The 26,777-nt window shown below is 43.2% G+C and overlaps 1 protein-coding gene across 1 annotated transcript in view; it reads left to right on the top strand.

Annotated features, from left to right (window-relative positions):
* ITSN1 (intersectin 1) overlaps positions 1-26,777 on the top strand; it is a 140,547-nt gene that overhangs the window by 13,879 nt on the left and 99,891 nt on the right. The window contains exons 2-6 of the mRNA XM_018557456.1: positions 8,895-8,956; positions 12,264-12,359; positions 16,693-16,756; positions 21,470-21,630; positions 23,890-24,069. Of these exons, the coding sequence (XP_018412958.1) occupies positions 8,926-8,956; positions 12,264-12,359; positions 16,693-16,756; positions 21,470-21,630; positions 23,890-24,069 (532 nt within the window). The 5' untranslated portion in view covers positions 8,895-8,925. The remainder of the gene's footprint in view (positions 1-8,894; positions 8,957-12,263; positions 12,360-16,692; positions 16,757-21,469; positions 21,631-23,889; positions 24,070-26,777) is intronic.

The following is a 26,777-nucleotide window of genomic DNA, read 5'->3' as shown; positions in this document are numbered from 1 at the left end:
TATTCTGGCCTAAAATATGGTTTATAGCGCGCCAAAAAAAAGCCTTGGCAGGAAAAGAGTAAAGAGAAGCACAGTCACTGGATTCAGCTAAGTCTTAAGAGTGAATGTTTTATTTGATCACATTTTACTTTCGTAGAAAACAAGTTTCTCAGTTAACTTTGTTAGATAAATCACTTCTGATTTGTTGCAATGGTAACCTTTTCTCTTTGCATCTTCTTAACTCCTTGGGTGTCTGTAATTTGGAAATACTTGACCTGTGAGTAGACCGGCTGCGCTGTGCTCTGCAGACATCCACTTGCGAGATGTTTGTCTACATTCTGAGCAGATCCATGGGAGAGGCAGCAGCTGTGTTTACTCTGTCATTTTTGGCTTGGGAGCACAGAAGACTGTTGCCATTGGGAACTGGTCTGCAGACATGGGCCAGTTGACTTGACTTAGAAATTTTGGGACTTTAAAGGTGACATTAAGTTACATCCCCCGTCCCCCCATACTGCTTTAAGGACTTGCCTTAAATGATGCCTCTTGATCCGATCATCTTCTTTCCAGTAGTTTTCAGGTGTCCCTCCAGCGCTGGTGCCAGTCCCTGATCCAGCCTCAAGTTCGCCATAATGCCTCAAGTTCGCCATATTGCATTGTTTTTTTTTATTATTAAAAAACTGCACTTTAAAAAAAAAAGTCATTTTTTTTTTTTAGAACATTAAATTAGAAAATGGCTTGTAGTAATTATATCTATATCTATATCTATATAGATTTATTTATTTTTTGGTTACACAAGATTTTTTATTTGTGACTGCTGTGTCTCCTGTGTCCCAGGGAGTCAATGCCGGCTGGGTGCATTGACTTCCCCTATGTATCTCTCCTTCTCCCGGCCCAAGATCTTTACTGCGCATGCACCCGCCCCATGGTCCTTCATGGCCGCTCGAGAATCTTCAGATCTTCAGATGGGAGCGAGCAGCGGAGACAGAGGTACGCTTTTACCTATTTGGTCACTTTTTACATTTTTTGTTTTGTTTTTGCATATATTTACTACTTGCTGGCAGTAGATATATCCAAAAAAAAACAAACAAAGGTTTAATTATACTATAAGCTTCATGTTACTACTCTGATGAACAGAGACTGTGATCTTTAAACGGGAGCTGAGCTAAAACGTGTGCTCAGATAATGTCATCTTTATGGGAGATGACCGTCACTTGGCCAGATTCGGTGCTCTGTAGACTTGAGTGTATGTGCGTGTTTTTTTTGTTTGGTTTTTTTTTTCCTTGTGCGGGCTTCTTTTGTCAGCTGTTCACGATGAGGAATGGCATATCTCTCAGCTCTTAGCTGAATATATGAACAGAAAGTCAGCACTGCAATCTGAACACCACTCAGCTAGCACAGTTGAAATATGATAATCTTAATACAAATTAGTAAACTAAACATGAGATTATAATCCATCACGGGAGAGAGCTTGGAGCGGTGACTACTTTACAACACACAGGGACCATGGGGAACAAAAGTAGCCACCATCCAGAAGGAAGGACAGTGTCGGCACCAATTTAGAGATGATTTGAGGATCTACAAATAAGATACAAATAAGATACAGTATTAAGGAGGAAACCTGATTTTCCTCTGCTGAAGTTAAAGAGAAACTCCACTCCACAAATAAAAAATCTTGTGTAACCAAAAAATATCTATCCTATCTACAAGCCATTTTCTAATTTAATGTTCTAAAAAAAAATGACTTTTTTTTTTAAAGTGCAGTTTTTTAATAATAAAAAAAACAATGCAATATGGCAAACTTGAGGCATTATGTAAACAGTTGGTGTACAGAACAGCCACTAGAAATGCCCCTTCCCTCTTCTGTGATTGGCTGACTGATTTCCCAGGAGTCTGCACTAAGATGCAAGTACATTTTTGGACATTCATAACAAAAGGAATATAATATTCGGAGAGATACTTCCTTAGCCCTCATTCACACGAGTAACAGCCGGCCCGTACAGATCCGTGCTGCGTGCACAGCCGTATCGGTCAGCTCCCAGGAAGGACAGGTGCTGCGTGTGATTTGTATGGGAGTACGCGGCCATACGCCGCCCTATGCTCACCTAAACTGCACGTCCGTACAGGTGCAGGTGTCCTTGCTCAGATGCAGGCAGGGTCCATCCTGTCTGCGTACGAGTATGGGAAACACGCTGCCCGTAGAAGCGATCTGGCGGCAGCTGTGCCGCCACAATCGCTTCTACTGTAAAGCCGACAGTCGGCTTTATTAACGTAAACAGTCCCGGCGGCCTTCTGTTTAATCGGGCCCAATGCCAGTGACTTGCACTGTACCTCACTGGTCATGAAGGGGTTAAGTAATGCTTACAGGTCTTCTCTCCCCCAACCCGTGACTGGCCAGTGAAAGGAGAGGCAGAAGACTGCTAAGCTTTGCTAAGCTCTCTGCACTCTCCTCCTAAGCATGCTGTTCGCACAACTGCTTGGCTTCCTGTGCTGCTGCTCCCTCTGAGCTCAACTGTACAGTAACTGCAAGAGGCGGATGAGTCAAATTTAGATCCATGCACTGCTTCCATCTAATAAATACATTTCATTATTGGATTAATTGATATAGAGCTGCATTAATGTTCATCATGTTTTCACATTTTCAAAATGTTGGAAGCTACTAGCAGGGTAATTTGAGCAACAGCTAATGGTTCTGCCTCTCATTCCACTGGCTAGTGTTCCCAGCACTGCATGGAACATGTTCCCCGTGTCTGCATTGCTAGATGTTCCATTTGTATGGGGTCTCTCTGCCTCCTAGCTGATCATTGTGATCAGTTTAAAGGGCACTTTTATTCACTGCTTTCCAACAAGCTATTGAATGGTCACATTGTGAAGCTCCTACTTCTCTGGACCACCAAAGATGGGACATTGAAAACCGTTTGCTGTGAAGGATAACCGGTTTGCTTAAAGACATTGAAACATAAATTCGGCTGACTTTGCAGTTTGGAAAGTTGGGTGCGTGTGATTTGGAACTTGGCTGGTGTAATGACTTTATTCTGAACTGCCAGCAGTCTGAAAGATGACATCAGGCTCGCTGAGGGAGTGTCTGTTCAGTTAAGCTGGGGATACACTAAAGCAGAGTATACACACAACATTTTTTGGGAGGCTGACTGAAAAAAATAAAAATCTAACACTAACAGCATGGGTGGACGATTCTCCTGAGGTGTCCATTGCCGGTGGGATTGGTTAAAGCTGCACTCCGTCCTTACCGTTACTAATTTCCTGGCTGGTGGATGCCCGGCATCATTTAGGCAATTCCTCCCCAACCAAGCTCTCACTGGCCTGACCCTTTCATTTATTTCAGCTCCTTCCATATTGGAGGTTCAGTATCGTATGTGGCTGTTACCTAGGCCGGCCTGCCTAGGAATGCCTACTTCTCCAGACTAACACCCACCCAATCAAGGCAATTTTAATATTTGAATGGCTTTTCCCAATGGCCAGCCCCCCTGCATCAGGGCTGAAGGCTCCTGAGGTGTTGTGATATGTACAGCACCCTACTGACCCCTCCCACCAGCCGCAATCTACCTGCTTTGCATAGAGAAGCAATGATGTTAAACATTTCATTAGCATGTTTTGGTGAGGGGGGAAGGAGGAAACAGGGGAGGCAAAATATACGCAGATTAAACTTCAGGAACAGAAATTTTGTCAGGGCTGATACCACTCAGTCTACAAAAATGCAGCCCAAATAATGAAATTAGGAGCCGAATACATTTCTGGCAGATCCACTTGCAAGGTCCATGTGTGATCCATTGCAGCCTTGATATTACAATATCCACTCCTGTGCTGCTAGTGAGGACTGCAACTTTTTGTCACATCCTTTGTTCTGTAACTTTCTTTAGGAGCCTTCAGAAATAGCTCGCTAGTATGTTCCTAAAACAGCAGATCATTCGCAATCATGTAACTATATACATGAGCTACATCTGTGCCTGTAGAAGGTCGACTACGTAAGGTACGTTTTGCATTTACAATGATTTTCTACGCGCCCTTGCGCTGAGTCTGCATTGATCTGTGAAGATCAATAACGTCCAAGTGAACTGGTGTGAACGAGCCCCTAAAGCAGGGCTGAACACATCCCAGGAGCCAGGTAGCCAATGCGCCTTAAAAATTACAGCTGGAGCCTAACTTTTGAGGTTATCTCTAATTGTTGTCAATAGAGCTGACGCCTAAAATTAAAACCTTGCTGGCTCCTGAAGTCCAATTTAATTTGTCCACCCCTGGTTTTTAAAATGCAATAGCATGAACATATCTGTTGATCCTACCAGTAATCTAGTGAGCTCCTAACTTTACTGAACTGACATTTCTGCCTCTGAGGCAAGGCCTATGTTATTTCCTGCTTGACTACTGAATACCTCCTCAAGGAGAAAACTGGCAAGGGTGTCATGCAGCAGAGGCACAGTGTTGTCAGCTCAATGCCGGAATTTAGGAGCTGATGCATTTCTGGCAGATCCCCAGGTATATTTCTGTGCTTCTAGCATTTTTAATGTGATAAAGCATGGGCAAATGTAAGAGATATACTGCATGTAGTGGTGAGCGCTTCTGCTTTGCAGCACTGTGGGTCCCCGGTTCAATTCCCAGCCAGGTCACTATCTGCATGGAGTTTGCATGTTCTCCCTGTGCTTGCATGGGTTTCCTCCGGGTACTCTGGTTTCCTCCCACACTCTAAAGACACTGACGCCTGGGAGAAAGACAGCAACACACTACAGCACAAAAGCAGAACATTATAGCCTCCAATTTAACAACGTCTGCTGTTGATGCATCTCGCCTGACGACTACAGTGTGCTCTCTCCGATGCGACCCCCCCCACTTGCATCGTGTGTGGCAATCTTTGCTCGACAGAATCAATTTCTATCTGAATACAAACACAGTTGCTTTCATCATATTCTTGTGCTTATGCTTCTGATCAACTAAACGTGAAGATATATGCACGACACATATATTTTTCTCCTGATCTCTTCCCCTGAAGAAGCCCGTTTGGGCGAAACATGTTGGGACATACAGGAGCACTCATATAATTTTGAAAACAAGCAACTGCAGATTTAATAACTGTACGGTATTGTCACCGGATGGTGAATGCATCCGCATATGTTTTTATCTGTGATTTTTCTTTCACCTTTTTGCTTTTTAAGAATGTTTAAAATGATATCTCAAATGTTTTTCTAAGATTTTATTTTTGAGGTCTGGGATTGTTTTCTAAAAAGCCCCTTTTCTTTTCTCCCTTTGGGCATTTGCACACCCCACTGTGGAAATACCTCCTTTCTCTACTCTAAAGACACGCTGGAAAGGTTATTGGCTCCTGTCTAAATTGTCCCTGTATGCATGGAGATAGGGGGTCTTAGATTGTAAGCTTTTAGAGGGCGGGGACTGATGTGAATGTGCGCTATGTAAAGCGCTGTATAAATTGTCGGCGCTATATAAATACCTGAAATAAATCAATAATTTATTTCCATTGACCACAACTAGGGAAAACCTCAAACGTTAGGAGCCAGCTATAATTTTTAACGAGAATTGGCTACCTGGCTCCTGAGGTTTGTCCAGCCTTGCTTTGCCTTAGGCCCCGTTCCCACTGCGTTTGTCGCGCGATTTGCATATTGCGCGACATCGCGAGATTTGCCGCGCGATGTCGCGTTCAAGCTTGCATTGAGCAAGCTTGAATCGCGGCTAAATCCGCTCCAAAAAGGGTCCTGCTGTAGCGACACACGACCCGCGACAGCAGGACCCTTTGCCCCATTTGGATTGCATTGGAGCGCGATACCGCGCGATAAATCGCTCAATGTGAACGGGGTCTAAAGCTGCCCATACACCTTGCGATCATCGGACGGAACTTTTCATTCGATCGATCCGCCGTACGATTTTCATATGGCGGCCCCATCCTGCCCCGATCATCGCAAGGTTGAATCGGCAGTAATTAAAAGAAAGCACCTGGAAGAATTGCGGTAATCGACTGCACATATTTTCATATGCGCATGTGCAGTGTAAATCGTACGAATTTTGACGTACGGAAACGCCACCAACCTTGTGAAAATCGTACGATCAACTGAAGTTTTCTAACCTGCTGGATAGTCAAAAGTCGATCGATTGTACAGTATTTGCGGTTGTACACTGCCCATCAACCTTACGATTATCGGACAAAAACGCCATTGTATACGAAAATCGCCCGATATTCGTAAGGTGTGTGGGCAGCTTTACAGAACGTTAGGATCTTACTGAATTTCTGTCAGGATCAGCAGGTGTTAAAGAAATGAACGGTGGAAATCCGCCTGTATTGCGGAGAAGTATTGCATGTGTATCGTTTTTGCTTTTTTTTTTGTTTTGCCTACACCTATCCCTTTTTGGTGATTACCTGTAGTGCTACTTGTCCACCATTTGTTGGCACGGTCAGAGAAAGGCTTTGCATACAAAGCTAGCTGAGCCTTCTCTCCCCTGCATGTGGTGAATGTCTCCCATTGTGCGCCGGCATCTTCCCAGCAACTCTTTGTCATCACTAAACTTTGTTTGAGCCTTTTTGTGTTCCTTTCTCTTCGTCGTCTTTTGTTCACTGGGTCTTCCATCAGCCTTGTACATAATAGTTAATAAGGTGCCCTGTTTATTATTCCAGGCAGACTAGGACTATATTATGGGGAATTCAGGGATACAAGTTGGCACACAAAATTCAAAATGATGACCAAGTGCCTCTTTAAAGGAGAGCTATGAGGTGAGTGATTTTTCACTCATCCTCATAGTTCGAGCCGATGTGTGACAATGAATTTGTCACACGTCGGCTCAATAGATCAGGGAAGTGAGCAAACGCATACCGTCGCTCGCTCACTTCTCCATCTCCCTGCAGAGAGCGGTGACTGTCACTCACCGTTCCCCGCAGGGATTCCCCCCCCCCTTCTCGCTTCGATCCTCCAACGCTGACTGGAGGAAAAAATGGGGAAGAGGGCGGGTACAGCTGGCTCTACCTCTAGATAGGCTGTGCTGGCTATCACTCACGCAGCTGGGTGGATCTCGACCGGGATCCGTCCCGGCTGCGGCGATCTCAGTATATAGCAAGCTGTAGCTCGTTATATACTGAGCATTGGGTCACGGGAGGAGGTTAGTATATGTCCTCCCGTGAGGGAGGAAAAACACTTGCCCCATAGTTCTCTATTAAAGGAAACGTGATCAATTTTAGGCGGAAATTACTGAGCTCTCCTTTCCGACAATGTTCGTTCCTAGGTTGTCTTTCTGATAAAATGGCTTTAGTATCTTAAGCCTCTGCCCCCCGGTAAGTGCGCCCTTGCCTTTCACAAAGCATTACTTAGTTTTGTTGCATGCTTGTTCCTAGTCAGTGAATCATAGTATTGATTTAGGTCAGAGCACTCCAGCTGTGTGTATACTACAAATTCCATCATGCCTGTGGCTGTCAGTCTTGCAGTGCCTGATGGGACTTGTAGTTTCACCACAGCTGGAGTGCTGGGTTTGCCTACCCCTGATATAGATCAACATGACAGGTAACTAGCTCTTTCAAGGTCCGCAATGACAACCTCTGGTTTCCTCTAATGAATGGTAAGGCAAACTCCTGCACCTCCCAGCTGTGGTGCAACTATAAATCCCATTAGGCATTGCAAGACTCTGAGAGCCACAGGCATGAATCCCAGAGGTGGATGCATGATGGGCTTTGTAGCTTCACCACACCTGGAGGACTAGAGTTTGCCTACTCCTGCTCTAACGAGTATGCTCCCTTTTGGTCTGTTGAATGAATGAAGTGTAGCCCCCATTACCTTCTGTGATGTGGCTACTAGACATTTAGTGATGGCCAGGGCTGTAGTCGGCCTGCTTGGATTATAGTGGTATTTATCTGGTTAATTCCAGGTGTCTGGCATTGATTGTACCTACCTGGGTGGAGTGTGACTCTGCTGTATTGTGGGATGGCCAATGACGGACACTGTGAGTGTATGTGCAAATCACTAGCCTATCACTGGGTTTCTCTGAACCAGTGGTGCATGCTGGGATAGGGTACATATACTGGAGGGAATTACCATGTGCTCAGTCTTGTGCCCACCATGGATTAGTCCAGGACAGGGTGCCATCCAACATGCCCTCCAGGCTAGGCGTGGGGGGTGGGGATTTTGGAGTGCGTGAAGAGTTTCACTAGGACTCAATTATGGAGGAGGCCTTTGCCATTGCTAGAGGATGAGAACCAGGACAGCTGATGGCTGGTGAAGGTACCCGGAACATAGTGGACCTCAGGAGCAGGTCTGGTGTCTCTCCTGCTAAGATCTGTGCTCATCCTTGCTCACCTGCTACTCAAAATCCTATTCGCTCTGCTACCAATGGATCTACATTGAATTGCTAAAAGAGACTCACCAGTCCATGTCTGTACTACCCTGGATTTAAGGATCCCTATACCCTCTCTCTCTCCAGTGAGTAGAGACCTGGTTGAATAGTTTAGCAAAATAAAACTGGGTAGGGCTGACACCTCTCAGTCCACAAAAATACTGTGTATTGACCGCTCACAACAGGTCTTAGGAGCAGGTCTTATATGTTATATATCAGATATTTTTCTTTCCTGGCCATTGAGGGACCCTGAAGGTGTTTACCCTACTGGTTATTGTCTGCTACAGGAGGATTGAACACTAGGAAGCAAAAAAAACTATTGCCCAGAACAAACCCTCCCACTACCAGCATGCTTCAGCCCTAATAGTTGCACCCAAGCCATTTGCTGCACCCATTAAGGGGTAGGGGTCCCCAAAAACCCTGCCTGCAGTTTTTTTTATTGTATTATATGATAAGAGGTGGTTCCAACTCCTTACATTATTATGACTATTTGGTTAACTCAACTTTTAAAAAAGTTTGTAAATGTTTATTCTTTACAAGAGATAAAGTTGTAGCTGATCTTTATTTCCTGTTTTTTGCAGGCACTATCTAGCAAGCTAAACGGGCACCAACATGGCTCAATTTGCCGCGGCTCCTTTTGGAGGTAAGAGCATGTCCAAGGTGAATGTGTCACATAAAGGCGTGACATCATTTACTTTCACTTGTCTTATGTATTTACATATTGTGTGTTTTAAAGACACATTCCCTTTTTGTTTTGATGTTAAAGTGGAACTATCTACAAATGACAGTATAAGCTTATAACATTTGTTTACTGGGATAGCTAAATACGTAATGGTTCTCAGGAACTTTGCTTTCCTGGGTAAAATGCTGCTGCAATTGTGTTGGGCCCACAGGTTTCATGTTCTTCTTTAGTTTGTGGTTTTCTACATAAACGGAGATGGGGAAGGAGATAATGGAGCATTAAAGAGAAATGCCACCCACCCATTTATCCGGCCGGCCGGAAGCTTCCTGGATCTGAGCGGGTGTTTTTAAACGGTCCATCAGCCACGCCCCCTCGCGCACGTAAGTGGGAAAGTGCCAAAATGTAAAAGCAGGCAGCGATGCCTGTTTACATACAAGCGATCTGCCAGCTCTAGAGCAGATCGCTATGTTCCGGTATCTGCGGCCCCCCCTCCCGTTGTCCCGGGCTCTGCTGTGCCTGGTGTGAGCCCCGGACCAGCATGGTGGATCATGAATGGTGGTCAGAATGCGGAACTGATCTATATTGCATCACTTCTGCATTCTTGTGTCACTCTCCAGCTTCAGAAGCTGGAGAGAAGCTGATGAAGCAGATCTCTGCTTCATCAGCTTCTTTGGGGGTCCCTAGGTGACAGGGGTCTTAGAGACCCCTGATGTCTTCATGAAGAGAACCTGTCACATCCTCTTTGCTATCACATAGGGGGGGTTTCTTAGCCCCCTATGTGATAACAATAAAGTTAAATTAAAAAAATTGCAAAAAAAAAAGTAAAGTGACACGTGAAAAAAAACCCATTATGTTTTTTTAAAAGTCCCCACCCATACATACATACACGCATAACACTAAACTGATGAGCAGTAAAAGCTTTTAAAGCTTTGGGTATGGTAGTTTTTTGCGTTTTCACGGGTGTGCACAATTTTAAAGCTTGACATGTTTGGTGTCTATTTATCCGACGTGACCCCGTCTTTTATAATTTTACCACAGAATTGGGTAGTAATTGTTTCCTGACAATGTAAAAATACAAAGTTTTTTTTCTAAATTTTTTGTAATTTTTTCTTAGTAAAAAATAAAACCCCCAGTGGTGATTAAATATCACCAAAATAAAGCTCTATCTGTCCCCAAAAAATGGTATAAAATTAATTTCTGTACAGCGTTGCATGACGGAATAAATATCAAAGCACCGCAGCGCTGAATACTGAAAAATGGCCTAGCCAGGAAGGGTGTGTGAACACCTGGTCAACAAGTGGTTAATGAACCACCATCATATTTTTGTGGCTACAGATTTCAATGGGTTTTCTTCTCTGATAATTGTGTTTTGAGGGGGGCTTCTAGTCATCGAGATTGGTAGGCTGAATTAGTCAAAAAGTCTTATGGCAGACTTGCTGCGTCCTGACGTGTGTCAGGATGGCAGTTCTGCAACTATTGGTGCCATTTTTCAGTGGTGTCACTCAGTACCGTATTGGATTCTTCGCCACCTGGTGGAATTCAGGTAATGGGAGGCCCAGAAAGAATACATAATGCAGATGTATTCTGACTTTTGGCACCACGTGTATTGTTTTACCTGTAGATTGGCTTTTTTTGAAACCTGTGAAAGTTTTTAAATCTATCTGCAGCTGCTATTGCAATTGTTTTTGTGCTTGAAGGAACTGAAGCAAGCACTGATCAGCACCATTCATTTGCATGTTTTCTAACCGCGTGACTCATTAAAATGAAAAATTTTCGACATGTGGCAACCAACCTGTTGGGTGTGTGAGCACAAATGCATATAACCTTTGTAACACAAGGAATATTGGAACTGTTGATACACTGTGGTCCTTACTAATATCCCTTACTACTATCCCACAAATCTGGGTTCTTAAAGCTGACCTCCGGGGACATAAAAACTTCCAATTAAATATATTCCTTGATAGCCATAAAGGATATAAATCCTCTGTGTGTGCACCGCATGCCTTTGCAGATCCTTTTATTACCTAGTAAAAGTAGACCTCATTACTGTGTTGTACAAAGCCTGTGCTGAAAATTGAAGTAAGAATACACATGACTCTTGTTTATAGACAATATTTTCTGAGCTTTAAAGTAGGGATGCACTGAAATTTCGTCCACCGAGACATTCCGGATGAATTTGGTTCTATGGGCAAAATGCCGATACTACCAAAACGGCTGAAAATGTGGTGCATCCCTAGCTTTGTCTGCTCCTGGCTAGGTGCCGGTCTGTGTCCCCTCTAATCCCCCCTGCTCTCCCCCGCCTGTGTCGGCAGAGGTAGTAAGGATCAGAGATGACACAGAGCCGATCCAGCTGCCGGTGCCCAGCAGGGAGGAGAGAAGCTGTCAGGAGACCGAGTGTGGCAGTGCGTGAAGGAGAGAGTTGTCTGGAGTCGGAGTCGGGTGGTGCGGGAAGGAGAGACCTGTCAGGATTCCAAGCCGGGTGGTGCAGGGAAGAGAGTTGTCAGGATGCCGGGTGTTGCGGGGAGGAGAGCGTTGTCAAGATGCCGGGTGTTGCAGGGAGGAGAGCGTTGTTAGGATGCCGGGTGTTGCGGGGAGGAGAGAGTTGTCTGGATGCCGGGTGTTGCGGGGAGGAGAGAGTTGTCTGGACGCCGGTTGTTGCTGGGAGGAGAGAGTTGTCTGGATGCTGGGTGTTGCGGGGAGGAGAGAGTTCTCTGGATGCCAGGTGTTGCGGGGAGGGGAGAGTTCTCTGGATGCCGGGTGTTGCGGGGAGAAGAGAGTTGTCTGGATGGCGGGTGTTGCGGGGAGGAGAGAGTTGTCAGGATGCGGAGCTGGGTTGTGCGGGGAGGGGAGAGTTGTCAGGGTGCTAAGCAGGGCGGTGCGGGGAGGAGAGAGTTGTCAGGATGCGCAGCTGCGTTGTGCGGGGAGGAGAGAGTTGTCAGGATGCGCAGCTGGGTTGTGCGGGGAGGAGAGAGTTGTCGGGCTGGGTTGTGAGGGGAGGAGAGAGTTGTCAGGATGTCGGGCTGCTTGGTGCAGGGAGGAGAGAGTTGTCAGGGTGCTAAGTCGGGCGGTGTGGGAGGAGAGCTCGGCTCCTGTGACGGGCGGAGCAATTAGGATGGAGAGCAGAGCACAATCAGTATTGATTTTTAAAATGTCATTTTGGTGTATCCCTACTTCACAAGTATGTCTAGTTTTTTGGGCAAGTATTACATAAGCGGTTAGCTACTTTATTCAGAATCTTTTTTTTCTGTTTTTTTTTTTTTCTCTCTAGCAGGGAATTTGGACATCTGGGCCATAACAGTGGAGGAGAGAGCTAAACATGACCAGCAGTTCCATGGACTCCAACCAACCGCTGGCTACATCACTGGTAATTGTTTGTAATGCTTGCAGTCCCCGGACTCTGTAAAAAGAAGCTGTCACATGGCAGCGGGTATTCTGTAATGGACTTTATTGAAAGACAAGTAAAAATCTTCATGCTGATACCTTTTGGCTGGAGTACAGTTTGTGTCACCGGCAAATATTTTACTTGTCTTTCAAAAACAAATTTGAATTTCACTGGCTACCAATTTGTTCCAATAAAATGGGTAGCCAGTGAAATCAGAATTTGTTTTTGGGTAATTGCTCTGAAAGTAACTAAGCTTAGGGATGTACATAGCCTGGGAATGAGATTGTTCACATAAACGGGTCACCTGGTTAGTTTTCTGATAGTTCTAATAATTTCTAGAATGATATATATAACTGTGCAAAAGTTTTAGGCAGTTGTGAAAAAATGCTGTGAAGTAAGAATGATTTCAGAAATTAAAATGTTCATAGTTTTATTTTTATCTATTAACAAAATGCAAAGTAAATGAACAGAAGACAACTCCAACTCAAAACAATATTTGGTGTGACCACCTTTTGCCTTCAGAACAGCATCAGTTCCTCTAGGTACACTTGCACACAGTTTTTGTAGGAACTCAGCAGGTAGGTTGTTCAAACATCTTTGAGAACTGAGCACAGATCTTCTGTGGATGTCGGCTGCCTCAGATCCTTCTGTCTCTTCATGTAATCCCGGACAGACTCGATGGTGTTGAGATCAGGGCTCTGTGGGGGCCAAACCATCACTTCCAGGACTCGTTCTTCTTTACGCTGAAGATAGTTCTTAATGACATTGGTTGTATGTTTGGAGTTGTCATGCTGCAGAATAAATTTGGGGCCAAACACACTCCTCCCTGATGGTATGGTATGATGGCAAAGTATCTGCTTGTATTTTTCAGCATTGATTACACTATTGATACTGACCAAATATCCAACTCCATTGGCAGAAATGCAGCCCCAGACTTGCAAGGAACCTCCACCATGATTCACTGTTGCTGTAGACCCCCATTATTGTACCGCTCTCCAGCCCTTCGGCGAACAAACTGCCTCCTGCTACAGCCAAATATTTAACATTTTGGCTCATCAGTCCAAAGCACCTGCTGCCATTTTTCTGCTGTTTCTATGATTTCGTGCACCTTTTGAGTTGCTTAGTCTTGTTTCCACGTCGGATGTATGGCTTTTGGCCGCAATTCTTTCATGAAGACCACTTCTGGACAGACTTCTCTGGACAGTAAATGGGTGTACCTGGGTCCTACTGGTTTCTGCCAGTTCGGCACTGCTGGATATCTTCCGATGTCGAAGGGAAGTAAGCACGATGAGTCTTTCATCTGCTGCATTAAGTTTCCTTGGCCATCCACTGCGTCTATGGTCCTCAACGTTGCCGGATTCTTTGTGCTTCTTCAAAAGAACTTGAACAGCACATCTTAAAACCCCAGCCTGCTTTGAAATATTGGCTCGGGAGAGACCTTGCTGATGCAGTATAACTACCTCGTGTCTTGTTGCTGTGCTCAGTCTTGCCATGGTGTATGTCCTGTGACATGAAACTGGTTTGAAGCCAAAGGGCAGTCGCACCAAATATTGATTTAGATTTTTCTTCTGTTCCCTCGCTTTGCATTTTGTGAATTGATAAAAATAAACAAATCATTCTTACTTTACAGCATTTTATTAAAAAACCTGCCTGAAACTTTTGCACAGGTGTGTGTGTTTTAACTTTTGAGCTGAGATTTGCTCAGTGTAAACATGGCGGACATGAACCTTTTGTGGCAGTCAGAAATTGTGAACTGGTGTCCTATCCAAGCCATCCTCCTGGTAATGGGATTTTCTCCTGCTAATCTCACCCCTAATCTGATTAATTCAGACGAATGGATGTGCTGTTTCCGAGTACTGTATATCCCACCCACTTTTACTAATTCATTTCGGCAAATTCATGCCTCGCTCACGGACAGTAATTTGGTTAACACGCTAATTAGATTTTGCTGTATTGATTCCAGGATCCTTCCCTTCCAGTTCTGCAATGTCTTGCTAGATAATTGCATGTTTGTTTTTACTGCAAAATAAAATTATCATTGCACAAATCAATCATTAACTTCCACTTATGAGCTCTGCCTTCCATGAGAAACATAACTGGATAATTAAATACTAGTGTTGTATTGAACAATATTGATGCTCCATCTTTGTAGGGGCATATGGTTGCTAATTTAAGTACTGGTTGGGAAGTGTATGTGTTGCCTGTGGCCACCAATCAGAATGCAGCTGACATTTTTCTTTAGCAAGTTTAGAGGGTTGGATCATCCCAACCGATACAAAAACAACAATAGAAACCTGGCTGAGCATCTGAGCCCTCACCACTCTATCCCCAGCCAAAAAAAGTTTGCATTTACTTTAATCCATATCCTTAAAATCTGGTAAGAGAATGACAGAGCTCACCAACAAAATGTGTGTACATTGTATCCTGGTCTCTTGAATTCAAAGGTTTTCATGGAACAGCATCCAAGGCCTCAGGAAATAGTGGTGGTACGTTGTTCACAGGTTTAGGGTCCCACCTACCCAGATAGACAAGCAGGTGGCGTGGATATCCACTGGGCTTTTAATGGAATTGTGACCATGAATTAAGAATATCAATTATTTTTGATGAAGTTCCAGGTTGTGTATATTTCCTAATTAAACAATACGTTTTGGCATTGGAGGGCCCCATGTCTACATCTTCAGGCTTAAGGTGCCCATACACCTTACGATTATCGGACGAAACGTTTCGTCCGATGATCGAATAGTCGTACGATTTTCGTACGACAGCCCCATCCTGCCCCGCTTATCGCAAGATTAATTTAGCCGTAATTAACGAGAAGCACCTGGACGAAATGCGGTAATTGATTTGTCGTATTTTCGTTCGCGCATGCGCAGTGTAGATCGTACGACTTTTGACGGACGGAAACGCCAGCAACCTTAAGACAATCGTACGATCGAGCAAAGTTTTCAAACATGCTTGACCGTCAAAAGTCGTACGATTGTACAGTAATGTCGGTTCGGGCACTCTATTCACACGTACGATTGTCGTCGAAAAGTCGATCGCATACGATTATCGTCCGATAATCGTAAGGTGTATGGGCACCTTCAGTTTGCTTTGGAAAATCAGCTTACAGATTTACTTTAAAGCTGAACTCCAGGCTCAAATGAATGCAACAATTTATTCAGTAATGCATCATTAAAGCGACACTAAACTCAGGAGCTAAATATTAAAAATACATTATAAAGGCCGGCGTCCCAATACTTTTGGCAATATAGTGTACATTCAAGTACCTTTTTAATTATTAACAAAAATGTATCTTTGTGTATCACTCCAGTTGTAGATCCTCAAATCATCTCTGAATCGGTGCCGACACTGTCCTTCCTTCTGGAGGGGGGCTGCTTTTGTACCCCATGGTCCCTGTGTGTTGTAAAGTAATCGCCGCTCCAAGCTCGCTCGCGTGATTGATTACAGTCCCATGTTTAGTTTACTAATTTGTATTGAGATTGTAGTTCATCACAGGAGTGACCTTGGGGTGGTGACTACTTTACAACACACACGGGGATCATGTAGAACAAAAGTAGCCACCCTGCAGAAGGAAGGACAGTGTCGGCACCAACTCAGAGATGATTTGAGGATCTACAGCCGAGTGATACACAAATAAGGTACATTTTTGTTAATAGTTAAGTTACTTGAATGTATGTTTAAGATTTAACTTCTGAGTTTAGTGTCACTTTAAATGTATTTAGCAGTTTTAGTACCTGAATTTGATTTGGTATCAACTGTCAATCCCCTGTACAGCAGAGCTCAGATGGTAGAGGGAGAAATGGCAGGAGGAGCCAATCCGTTACTGCAGTGGATGCTGTGACCAAAGGATGAGACCCATCAGTCTTCTGCTTCTCCTTTCAGTGTACAGTCACAGGCTGGGGAGGGGCAAGGTCTGTGGTAATTACTGCAGCAGAGGAAAATCAGGTCTTCTGCCCTGCCAGAATGGAGTAACTGTAAGGAATGGATGGACAGGAATACGAATCCTCTGGCAACTAATCTAGTCCGATATATGTATTTCATCTGTGAATGTAGAGATTTGTCTGGAGTTCAGCTTTAAATAATGCTGATTATTGTTGCCTGGCATGGTGCTTTAGCACCAGTGAAAAGAGCATCTGCTGATGACGAGTAAAGCAACTTGGTGAACTTCTAATGCTGAGATTATTGCTAAGATCAGAAAATCCACAAAATGTATCTTTTAATAGCATGCTCACTTTTGTATAGCACGGCTGCAGTTGTAACTTTTGCATTTATAAGATATTCTTTATTTATTCTTGGACTGTGTTCATTGCAGGAGATCAGGCCAGAAACTTCTTCCTCCAGTCTGGACTTCACCCGCCAGTTCTTGCACAGATATGGTGAGTATTGGTGGAGCTACTAAGAAATTTGGGTGACACATTAACCACTTCAGTACCAGGGCCTTCTTATCCCTTTTTCTAGGATGTGTTTTACTTGCTCCATAGATGTTAGTTCTATACTTTATACATAGCTTTTGTAGTCTCTTCAACAAGGGAGAAAGGGGTGCATCTGTTCCCTAAAACATTCAGCTATCTATTATCTAGGGCTGCAACCAACATATTGATTTTATAAGAATATTTGTAAACTATTCTCATTATCGATTAGTTGGTTGGATCCCCTAGCTCTCTCCTCTATGCTGGGAGGAGAGCAGAGCAAGCATGGGTGGGTGCAACAGCCAGCCTGCTATTGGTTATTGCAATTTGAAATGGCCAATAGCAGGCTGCCTAGTGCACTCGCCCACTACCTGCTGTATTTACCTTCAGCTGCGGTCTGCGGAATCATGGCACTGGCAGCTGTCATTCCCTGGCTGAAGCTGGTCAAACGCCATGTGCTTACAATATAATTATAAAAAAAATAAATGATAGAATGTGGGAACAAAGTCATTTTCGGTTCCGGCCTGACAAATTCAGCTGCAAGAGGTGCGTTGCAGTGCCATTCATTTCTATGTCACCTCAAACGCGCCTCCCACCCACAGTGTGATTGCCCGCACTGGAATGCATGGAACCACAATGCTGTGCTTTCCAGTGCAGTGCGATTGCAAAAAATTGTGCATACAGTTTTATTCTCAAGTAAACTTTGTAACACTGCAATTGTGTATTTCATTTTCAAGTAAGGATGGTATTTATGACATTTTTATTTATTTTTTTAAATACAATTAATCGATAAATTAACTGGCCAACTAATCGATTATCAAAATAATCATTAGTTGCAGCCCTTGTATTATCTGATTTTCCCTGCTTTTAAAATAGAGCTGGAAAGAGAGAGCAGTGACCTGAGGAATGAGACCATCAGTCTATTGCTTCTCCTTTCAGTGCTGGAGCAGGAAATCTGTCTTCTAAAAGTGTTGCAGTTTCCTATAGATTTCCACCTGTTGGCTGCAAGTAGTAAATCTGAAATATTTGCATGTTTTCATAATTTTATATTTAAAAATAACCCCTAAGAAAATAAAGGAAATATATACAAATACACCGTACATTCCATTTACATCCAGTACTGATTGGTGGTATGTCACAATACGCATCCAAACCTATCAGGGACACTGGATGCACAGAAAGCCCCTAAGTTGTGTGATCATTGACAGCACAGTTTTGCTCAGCCTCTGTGTGTGGCTAGCGTGTCAGGCAAGCGTGTGTATTCTACTCCAGAGATAAGTGAAGGATTGTTTCAGATTCTTACAAGGCAGCTATCTAAAGAAATCCATTTACTATGAATGCTTTTTCTGCTCTCACTGAATTTGTGGCTTATTCCATTTGTCCATACTGGGAACTTGGCCAGAATGTCTTATTGATATCCACTCTGGAGCTACAACCTCTCATAAACCAAGTCTTGTTAGGCAGCTGTAATATACGTCAGCTGAGCTGAATGGGGAATGACACTAACGCATTACATAATTATGAATAGAAGATGCAGTGAGCACTTGTGTCTTTGCAAAGCAAATTTTGTCTGGGTTGATCGCAAGTTGCAAACATTTTTGTTAATTTTCTGTTTTGCCTTTTATATAGCAGAATGACACTTATGCTTTGGCTCCCATACCGTGGCAGTGTCAGTATTTGTAAGCAATCTGGTCTATTAAAATAAAATGGTTCGGGATGGCCCGAAATTACATTTTAGACCAAAGCCGGAATGGACTTTTTGTTCCGACCTTTTTAAAATTTTAATTTTTTTTTTTTTATTCTATTTTTTTTACTTTTGCTTTTAGGGGCTTAGGGGAAATATTAGAGTCTAAACATAACCCTGATATTTACCTTTTAAAATAGAAAAAGAGATTGCGGACACAGTCCTCACTCTCTTTTCTGCAGCCCCAGCGCTCATTGAACATTGCATCCCAGCTAATGGTAGTTGTGTACATGTTAAAATCTTTATAATGACAGGGTAATTTACAAAGAGTGAAGAAGGCAGGAAAAGTGAACAATCTAGGACAACATAGCTGATTTGGAAACATTCTCCAATTCGGCTCACTTTCCAGTTCAGTTTTGTTGTCCTAGATTGTTCTCTTCTCCTGCCTTCTCCAAACTCTTCACCCTTTTGTGAATAACCCTGTTAGTTTCTTTTGTTCATCTGGGAGCATTGTTAATATGCAGATTAGTGGTCTATTAAACTCACTGTAGCCACTTAATTATAATCATAACTGCATTGGAACACACCAGTCTTGGCTGTATTGAAGAGATAACACTACCTACTAGGCTGCATAAACTGAAATGGAAAAATCTGCATTCAAGGGCTTGTACAGGTGAAACTCAAATAATTAGAATATCGTGCAAAATTCATTTATTTCACTAATGCAACTTAAAAGGTGAAACTAATATATGAGATAGACTCATTACATGCAAAGCAAGATAGTTCAAGCCGTGATTTGTCATAATTGTGGTGATTATGGCTTACAGCTCATGAAAACCCCAAGAACCCCAAATCCACAACCTCAAAAAAGTAGATTATTACATGCAATCAATAAAACAAGGATTGTACATAGAACAATATCGGACCTCTGAAAAGTACAAGCATGCATATGTACTCAGTACTTGGTTTGGGCCCCTTTTGCAGCACTTACTGCAATTACTTTTGCACGATATTCTAATCGAGTTTCACCTGTATATGGAGCGCGTTTTATTCTATACACATGTAAACATTTTGTGTTAAGGTTTACATGCATACGGTGCAAATGTACTTTATTGGAGCCACCTGCGTGTCCTAGCACCTTAGACGCTAGGCTTCTGAATAGTAGAGGTGGTGGCCTATACGCTACATTTGCACTGTACGCATGTAAACGTGCACACAAACATTAATTCGAACAGTGTATGGACACAATTGAACATAGGATCTTGCTGCCAGAACTATATGAAGAGTTAGAAAAGCAGCAGTAAAGAGTAAAATACACATTGCTATCAACAGGGCTTGGAAAATCCGCTCGTCCTCTCGTCTGTCATTGTAATTAAACGGCCGGCCGGAAGCTTGACATTCATGCGATCGGGCGTCTCTAGAGACTGCCAGTCCCAAGATCCGCTGCGGCCGGGACCGGCACAGCTGCTCTAACACAGGAGATCAAAGGGAGATTGGTACACGAACTCCCTCTGATCTCCTCTCCAGTCCCCGAATGCAGGAAGTGATGTATATTACATCAGTTCCGCATTCTGCTGTCACTCTCCAGCTTCAGAAGCTGGGGAGAAGCTGGTTAAGCAGATCTCTTCTCTGGGGCTCCCTAGGTGACATTAGGGGTCTCCATAAAGAGGACCTTTAATGCAAATTGTAGCCCCCCCATGTGATGGCAATAAAGTTAAGTGTAAAAAAATAAAGAGTAATTTAAAAAAAACACTTTTTTTAAAAAAAGTCTCTGGCCACCCACGTACATACGCAAACATGCGTCAGGTGCGCCTACGTACGAAAACGACGATTGGGCCTATTGTGCCGCACATGTTACATCACCACGAACGTCGGAGTGAGAGCAATAATTCTAGGGCCATTAAGCACTGATGACACTAAACTGATGAGCAGTTAAAGCGTTTAAAGCATCGCCTATGGCCAATTTTCAGTGTGGTTGTTTTTTGCGATTTTGCAGGCGCGCACAATTTTAAGGCTTAACTTGTTTGGTGTCTATATACCCGACGCGACCCCGTCTTTTATATTTGACTAAAAATATGGGTAAGAATAAATGTTTTCTTAACATAACGTAGGGAATTTTTTTTTTTTCCAGAAATTGATGGTCATTTTTCCGAATGTAGTAAAAAAATAAAAACCCCAGTGGTGATTATATACCACCAAAATAAAACTCTATGGGGGGAATTTCTCAAAGCAATTGCGAGTGTTTGAACTTGCACAGAATATATTTGCACCAGATTTATGATGCTAGTGTAATGTTGTTGATAAATGAGGTTTAATAGACTCCAGGAAAGAAGACTTCTAACTCCAGGCAAAAAGCTTAACTGTCGCTTCTTGAAGAAGTGGTCATGGGGACTTCTTAAGTTGTGATTGTTTGGTTAGGTGATGCTCCAGTTTCATACAGCCGCAGAACAAGTGTAGATGAAAACAGGTGCAAAAAACATGCAACTAACAAAGTAGTGCAAGCTCGGATGAAAACAGTGTCACATGTTATAAGACAGATTTGCACATTAAAAAAAATGATCTAAGAGGCTAAAACTGTCGCAATTGCTTTGATAAATTCCGCCCTATGTATCCCTAAAAATTTTTACATAAATTGCAAGGCTATAGTCCGGTCATGCTGACTGGTGACATTTCTGTCTGCTGACTAACACCCTAAAATTTTTCACGCCCTGGCTATCAATAATGTCAAACTTTAGAGTTGTGTTTTAGAGTGTTCTCCTATTTTGCTTGTAAATCTGCTATAGCTTGGTCTATCATAGTAGTATTCTCTGTGAAAAAAAAGCAAAGTCAATGTACATCACAGCCAGTTCAAGAGTTAAATAAACCTTGTGGTGCATCTATGTTTTCTGCATTTCCATAGAATTTTTGCATTTTCTTTTTTGGTAACCATGACAATGCTGTCCTGTTAGAAGCAAATGAATGATCATTTTTCTCTTTTTGTTTTTGCTCCTCTGCAGGGCTTTAGCTGATATGAACAATGATGGTAAAATGGACCAGCTGGAATTCTCCATAGCGATGAAACTGATTAAGCTAACACTACAAGGTTACCCACTGCCCTCCGCCCTCCCCGCTGCCATGTTGAAGCCACCAGTAACTGTACCCACACCAGCCGCATTTGGTCAGTATGCTTCAGGGATGTGTTCTTTTTAAAATATATTTTTTTTTTTTGGCAGAGAGCTGACAGCTTAGATGTGTGATGACTACTGATCAAAAATCAGATAACTTTTTACCTTACCAGTTATACCTAGCCTGTAAAATTGTAGTTTGCAAAGAAGGATGCTTTTGGGAGGCTTGCTCTGTTTTTTTTGTTTGTGTTTTAACAGGTCTTTGTATAAAATATGTGTCCCTAGAATGAAATGTAAGCTTAAAGGAGAACTATGAGGTGAGTGCTTTTCACTCATCCTCATAGTTCAGGCCGACCTGTGACAATGAGACTGTCACAGGTCGGCTCAGTAGATCGGCAAGTGAGCGAACACATACCGGCGCAGAGAGCCCTGACGGGAGGGGCTGGATTCCCCCCTCCCTGCTCCGATCCTCCAGCGCTGACTGGCGGAGCGGACTGGGGAGAAGGCGGGTACAGCTGGCTCTGCCTCTAGATAGGCAGAGCCAGCTGTCACTCACTCAGCTGTGCAGATCCAGACATAATTGTCGGGATCCGTCAAATTTGGATATACACTCACCGGCCACTTTATTAGGTACACCTGTTCAATTGCTTGGTAACAAAAATTGCTAATCAGCCAATCACATGGCAGCATTTAGGCATCTAGACGTGGTGAAGGCGACTTGCTGAAGTTCAAACCGAGCATCAGAATGGGTAAGAAAAGGAATTGAAGTGACTTTGAACGTGGCATGGTTGTTGTTGCCAGACGGGCTGGTCTGAGTATTTGAGCAACTGCTGATCTACTGGGATTTTCACACACAACCATCTCTCGGGTTTACAGAGAATGGTCCAAAAAAGAGTAAATAGACAGTGAGCAGCAGTTGTGTGGACGAAAATGCCTTATTGATGTCAGAGGAGAAGGGGCAGACTGGTTCGAGATGATAGAAAGGCAACAGTAACTTGTTACATCCAAGGTATGCAGAATACTATCTCTGAACACATAACACGTCCGTCGAACCTTGAAGCAGATGGGTTACAGCAGCAGAAGACCACACCAGGTGCCACTCCCTGTCAGCTAAGAATGGGAAACAGAGGCTACAATTCACACAGGCTCACCAAAATTGGACAATAGAAGATTGGAAAAACGTTGCCTGGTCTGATGAGTCTCAATTTCAGCTGCGATATTCAGATGGTAGGTTCAGAATTTGGCATAAAAACGAAATGAACGCATGGATCCATTCTGCCTTGTATCAATGGTTCAGGTTGGTGGTGTAATGGTGTGGGGGATATTTTCTTTGCACACTTTGGGCCTGTGATGCTATCATGTCAATATGGACCCAAATCTCTAAGGAATTTTTCCATCACCTTGTTGAATCAATGCCACGAAGAATTAAGGCCGTTCTGAAGGCAAAAGGAGGTCCAACCCGGTACTAGCAAGGTGTACCTAATAAAGTGGCCGGTGAGTGTATGTAATGGTGTGTTTCCATTCTCTGAATCTGCTGCTTCTTGTAAAAGTCTTCACCTCAGTGCCACCTTCACAACTACCGGATATTGCACTCAGCGGCGCTGTGAGTGGAATCTGTGTGCAGCTAGCCTCAAAGGTTGCCCCGCTGCCCTCTCTGCCATTTAAAGAGCTTGTAATACTCTTATTCCATGGTCTAAGTCAAAATACACTGCACTATTTAAATTACATATAAATACTTATAATTATATTTATAATATAAAACTAAAGTGCATACATCCTGTTTCACTTATATAAACTAAAGTGCCTGTATTATAACCCCTAAACGTGTATAAGCTCTCCCTGATAAAAATTAAATATTCTAAATATATAATAACTGTACAACCAAAATTGTGCAATTTTTGCCTGTGTATCTCACCATCAGTGTCATATATTTCATATAAAACAATCCAAAAAGTCACTACTTATACATCATAATGAATGTCCTTTTCAAGTTCTCCCAACACTTGTGATTGCAATTTATCTTGTTCCATGAATGGGTGGTTAAAATTCTGTCATTCAACTACTCCATTCTCTGTCATGTAACTCCTCCATTTACAGAACTTGAGGCGTTGGGTAATAGTAATAGTATTCTTGGCACCCTTCAGCCCTCAGAAGATTGGCCTATCCACTTTACATTTGTCTCTCGCATGGCCAGTTAATGAGACTTTCTGCTTCAAACGACTTTAAGCAAGGGTGTGTGTGCACTGGGATAAGGCTAAGGTTATGGTGCCATTGCTGATATGTTTGAGGTACTCCTGTTTTGTGTTTTGCAGGTATGGTTGGAATCACTGGCATGCCGCCTCTTGCAGCTGTAGCCACTGTGTCAATGCCTCCTATCCCTGTAGTGGGGATGTCTCCTCCTCTAGTGTCTTCTGTTCCTGGTACTGCAGTGCAGCCTCTGGCTAACGGAGTCCCTGCCGTAATCCAGTCACTTCCTGCTTTTGCTCACTCTGGTACGCTGCTCAAAACTAATCCTCAATGCACCTTTGCATGTTTTCACATTGTGTTGAATAGTTTGTTGTCTTTGATTTTGTCTCTTCTTGCATGAAGTCCATCCACCGGGAATACATGGATTGTTGAACATATACAGTTTAACCTCGGTGTTTCTAAAGTGAACCTGTGGCTAGGCTATGGATATTCAAGTGTTTACATTTTCTTAACAGCAGTAAATTACCTTTTAAAAACCTTCCTTACCTTTTTTAAAGCTCTCACTGACCTCTGTATCTACCGGCAATGTGGAACAATTAATCCCAAAACTTCACAGCAGAATCACTGAATCCAATGTTTTTTAGCAGCTCAGGCTAAACCTGACCTCTCTTCCCAGCAGTAACCTGGCATCTCAACTCTCCCTGCTACTGTAGCTGACTCAGCTGCCTCCTATCCTACTGATCCATAATGTAGACACAGAGCAGATGCTCTAGAAGGCAATAGTAGGGCAGGGCTGAGCTGCTGAGAGACTTGAATGACTATAGTGCTTCTGCTGTGAAATTCGAGGAAAATTTGTTCTACAGAGCTAGGGGGTGTGCATGCTTAGTTTAAAGTGCATTTACTGCTTGTTTAGAATCAGTATATACCGTATTTTTCGCTCCATAAGACGCACTTTGCCCCCCCCAAAAGGAGGGGGAAAAAGTGCCTGCGTCTTATGGAGCGAATCCCGACGCCCGAGACATGCAGTTTCGGGCGCCGGGCGAGTAGTAGGAGCCACTGCTCGTTTAATACGAGTGATCTAACGAGATCACTCGTATTAAAGCCGAGCAGCAGCGGCGGCGATCGAGTTCAGCAGCAGGAGCCACTGCTCGTTTAATACGAGTGATCTAATGAGATCACTCGTATTAAAACCGAGCAGCGGCGACTATCGAGATAACCATAGAGCAGACGAAGAATAGACGTTCTTCGCCTGCTCTGTGTCATCACTGAGACCGTGGCGCTGTAATCACAGCGCCACCTGTCTCAGCGGTCACTAACTGCAGCTTCTGTCACAGCTTCTGTCATAGAAGCTGTCACAGAAGCTACAGTCTCGAGTGCTCCATAAGGCGCGCCGGACCTCCCTGCGTCCTATGGTCCGGTGCGTCTTATGGACCGCAAAATACGGTACTTGAATATTCATACTCTGTCCACAGATTAACTTTATTTCATCTTGTCTATTGAGGGACACAGGAAGACTGTAACCTTTGGGTTATGCTGCCACTTGCAGAAGGATTAGACACTGGCAAAACAAAAAGTAGGCCAGTCTATGATAAACCTTCCTACTAACATGCCTCAGTTTTTCACTAGTGTGCTAGGGAGAATGGACCTAGTGTTTTGTTTCTGTAGTGATGACGACTAACATATCTATCTATATCCTTTTTATTTCTCAATCTTTTTTTTTTCTTCAGTTAACACTGTTCTCTACATCTCTGCTGGAGTTTTCTGCGGTTGTTTATTGTGCAGCTGGGTGTAGTAGTACATTTCCGCTGTGATGCTTTTGCTGGGGGCCTTCCGTTAAATCTTTTGCATGTGTCTTATGTTGGTTCGCATGGTATGCATACGGCACTTTGGTTAAAGTGCTATACTGTGGAACACTTATGCAAGCAGCATTTGTTACACAGGACATTCGAGGGACTGTATCTTGCTTGGTCTGCTCTTGATGGTATCAAGTATGCTACTGGTTGCAAGAATGCCCATTCAGTGGATGAAACCTAAGGAAAAGAAGAAACATACCTTTCATTTCTACACTCCCACAACCTCCTTGAGTCTTTTCATGCTTGGCTTCCCGTCCACCGCTAGGTCTGCTATTTAACCTCCCTGGCGGTCTGATTTTTATTTATTTATTTTTCCTTTTTTTGTTTCTATTTTTCCCCCCTGTTTTTTAATTTCATCGGCCGGAGGACACAGCGGGGATCGTGGACAAGGTAAGTAACGCGCTGTGTAATCCTGAGTGTGACTCGGGGTTACCGCTTTTGGTAATGAAAATGAACCCTGAGCCGCACTCGTGATTACCACCAGGGAGGTTAAAGTCTGCCAAATCCTCAGACAAGCATTCCTCTGCATGATGGTGTGTCCCCAGTTTCCAGAGCTGGGGTATATCTTTTGATCTTTGGGGATACTTGGACAGCTTGCATTTCAGACACTGAAAAGGGTGCAGAAGGTGATTATCCAATGTTATAAACTGGAGTTCTTTTTATTAGGGTTCCAATTTTGGAGTTCCCAAGAGTACTTGGGAATAAAGAGTCACACCAATGTTGTGTGTTCACTCTATATTCAAAGGTTTATTGTAAAACAAGGAATATATATACAGAACTGAGAAATAGATGGCCGAGCATAAACCAATAAAAATCATGCACATGTATATAAATTAATAAATGCTACTATGGGTCATGAAACGGTCACACAGGTGGCTACTACTTATGAGATAAGAAGACACAGTTTTTTAATGATACAATAATGTTGCTGTGAACAAGTGAAAGTGGTTCAAGGCAAGTTTATTCAGAACCTTCTAAAAAGCATACTTTTACTTGTTCAAAATATTAACTATATAAAAACTAAGAATACGATTATTTCCATCACTTCTCCCTGCCCCCAGATCTTCATTGAGGCCCTCTAGGGTCTTGTGGATCAAGGTTTTATTCCCCCCATCCTATAGCAGAACAGTTTCGGGGATTTTATTCCAATGTGTTCACTC

This window comes from Nanorana parkeri, unplaced genomic scaffold, assembly GCF_000935625.1.
Source record: "Nanorana parkeri isolate BGI_ZX_2015 unplaced genomic scaffold, ASM93562v1 scaffold284, whole genome shotgun sequence".
Lineage (NCBI taxonomy): Eukaryota > Metazoa > Chordata > Amphibia > Anura > Dicroglossidae > Nanorana > Nanorana parkeri.
Note: the sequence above shows the minus strand (reverse complement) of the source record. Positions and strands in the feature narration are given on the sequence as shown.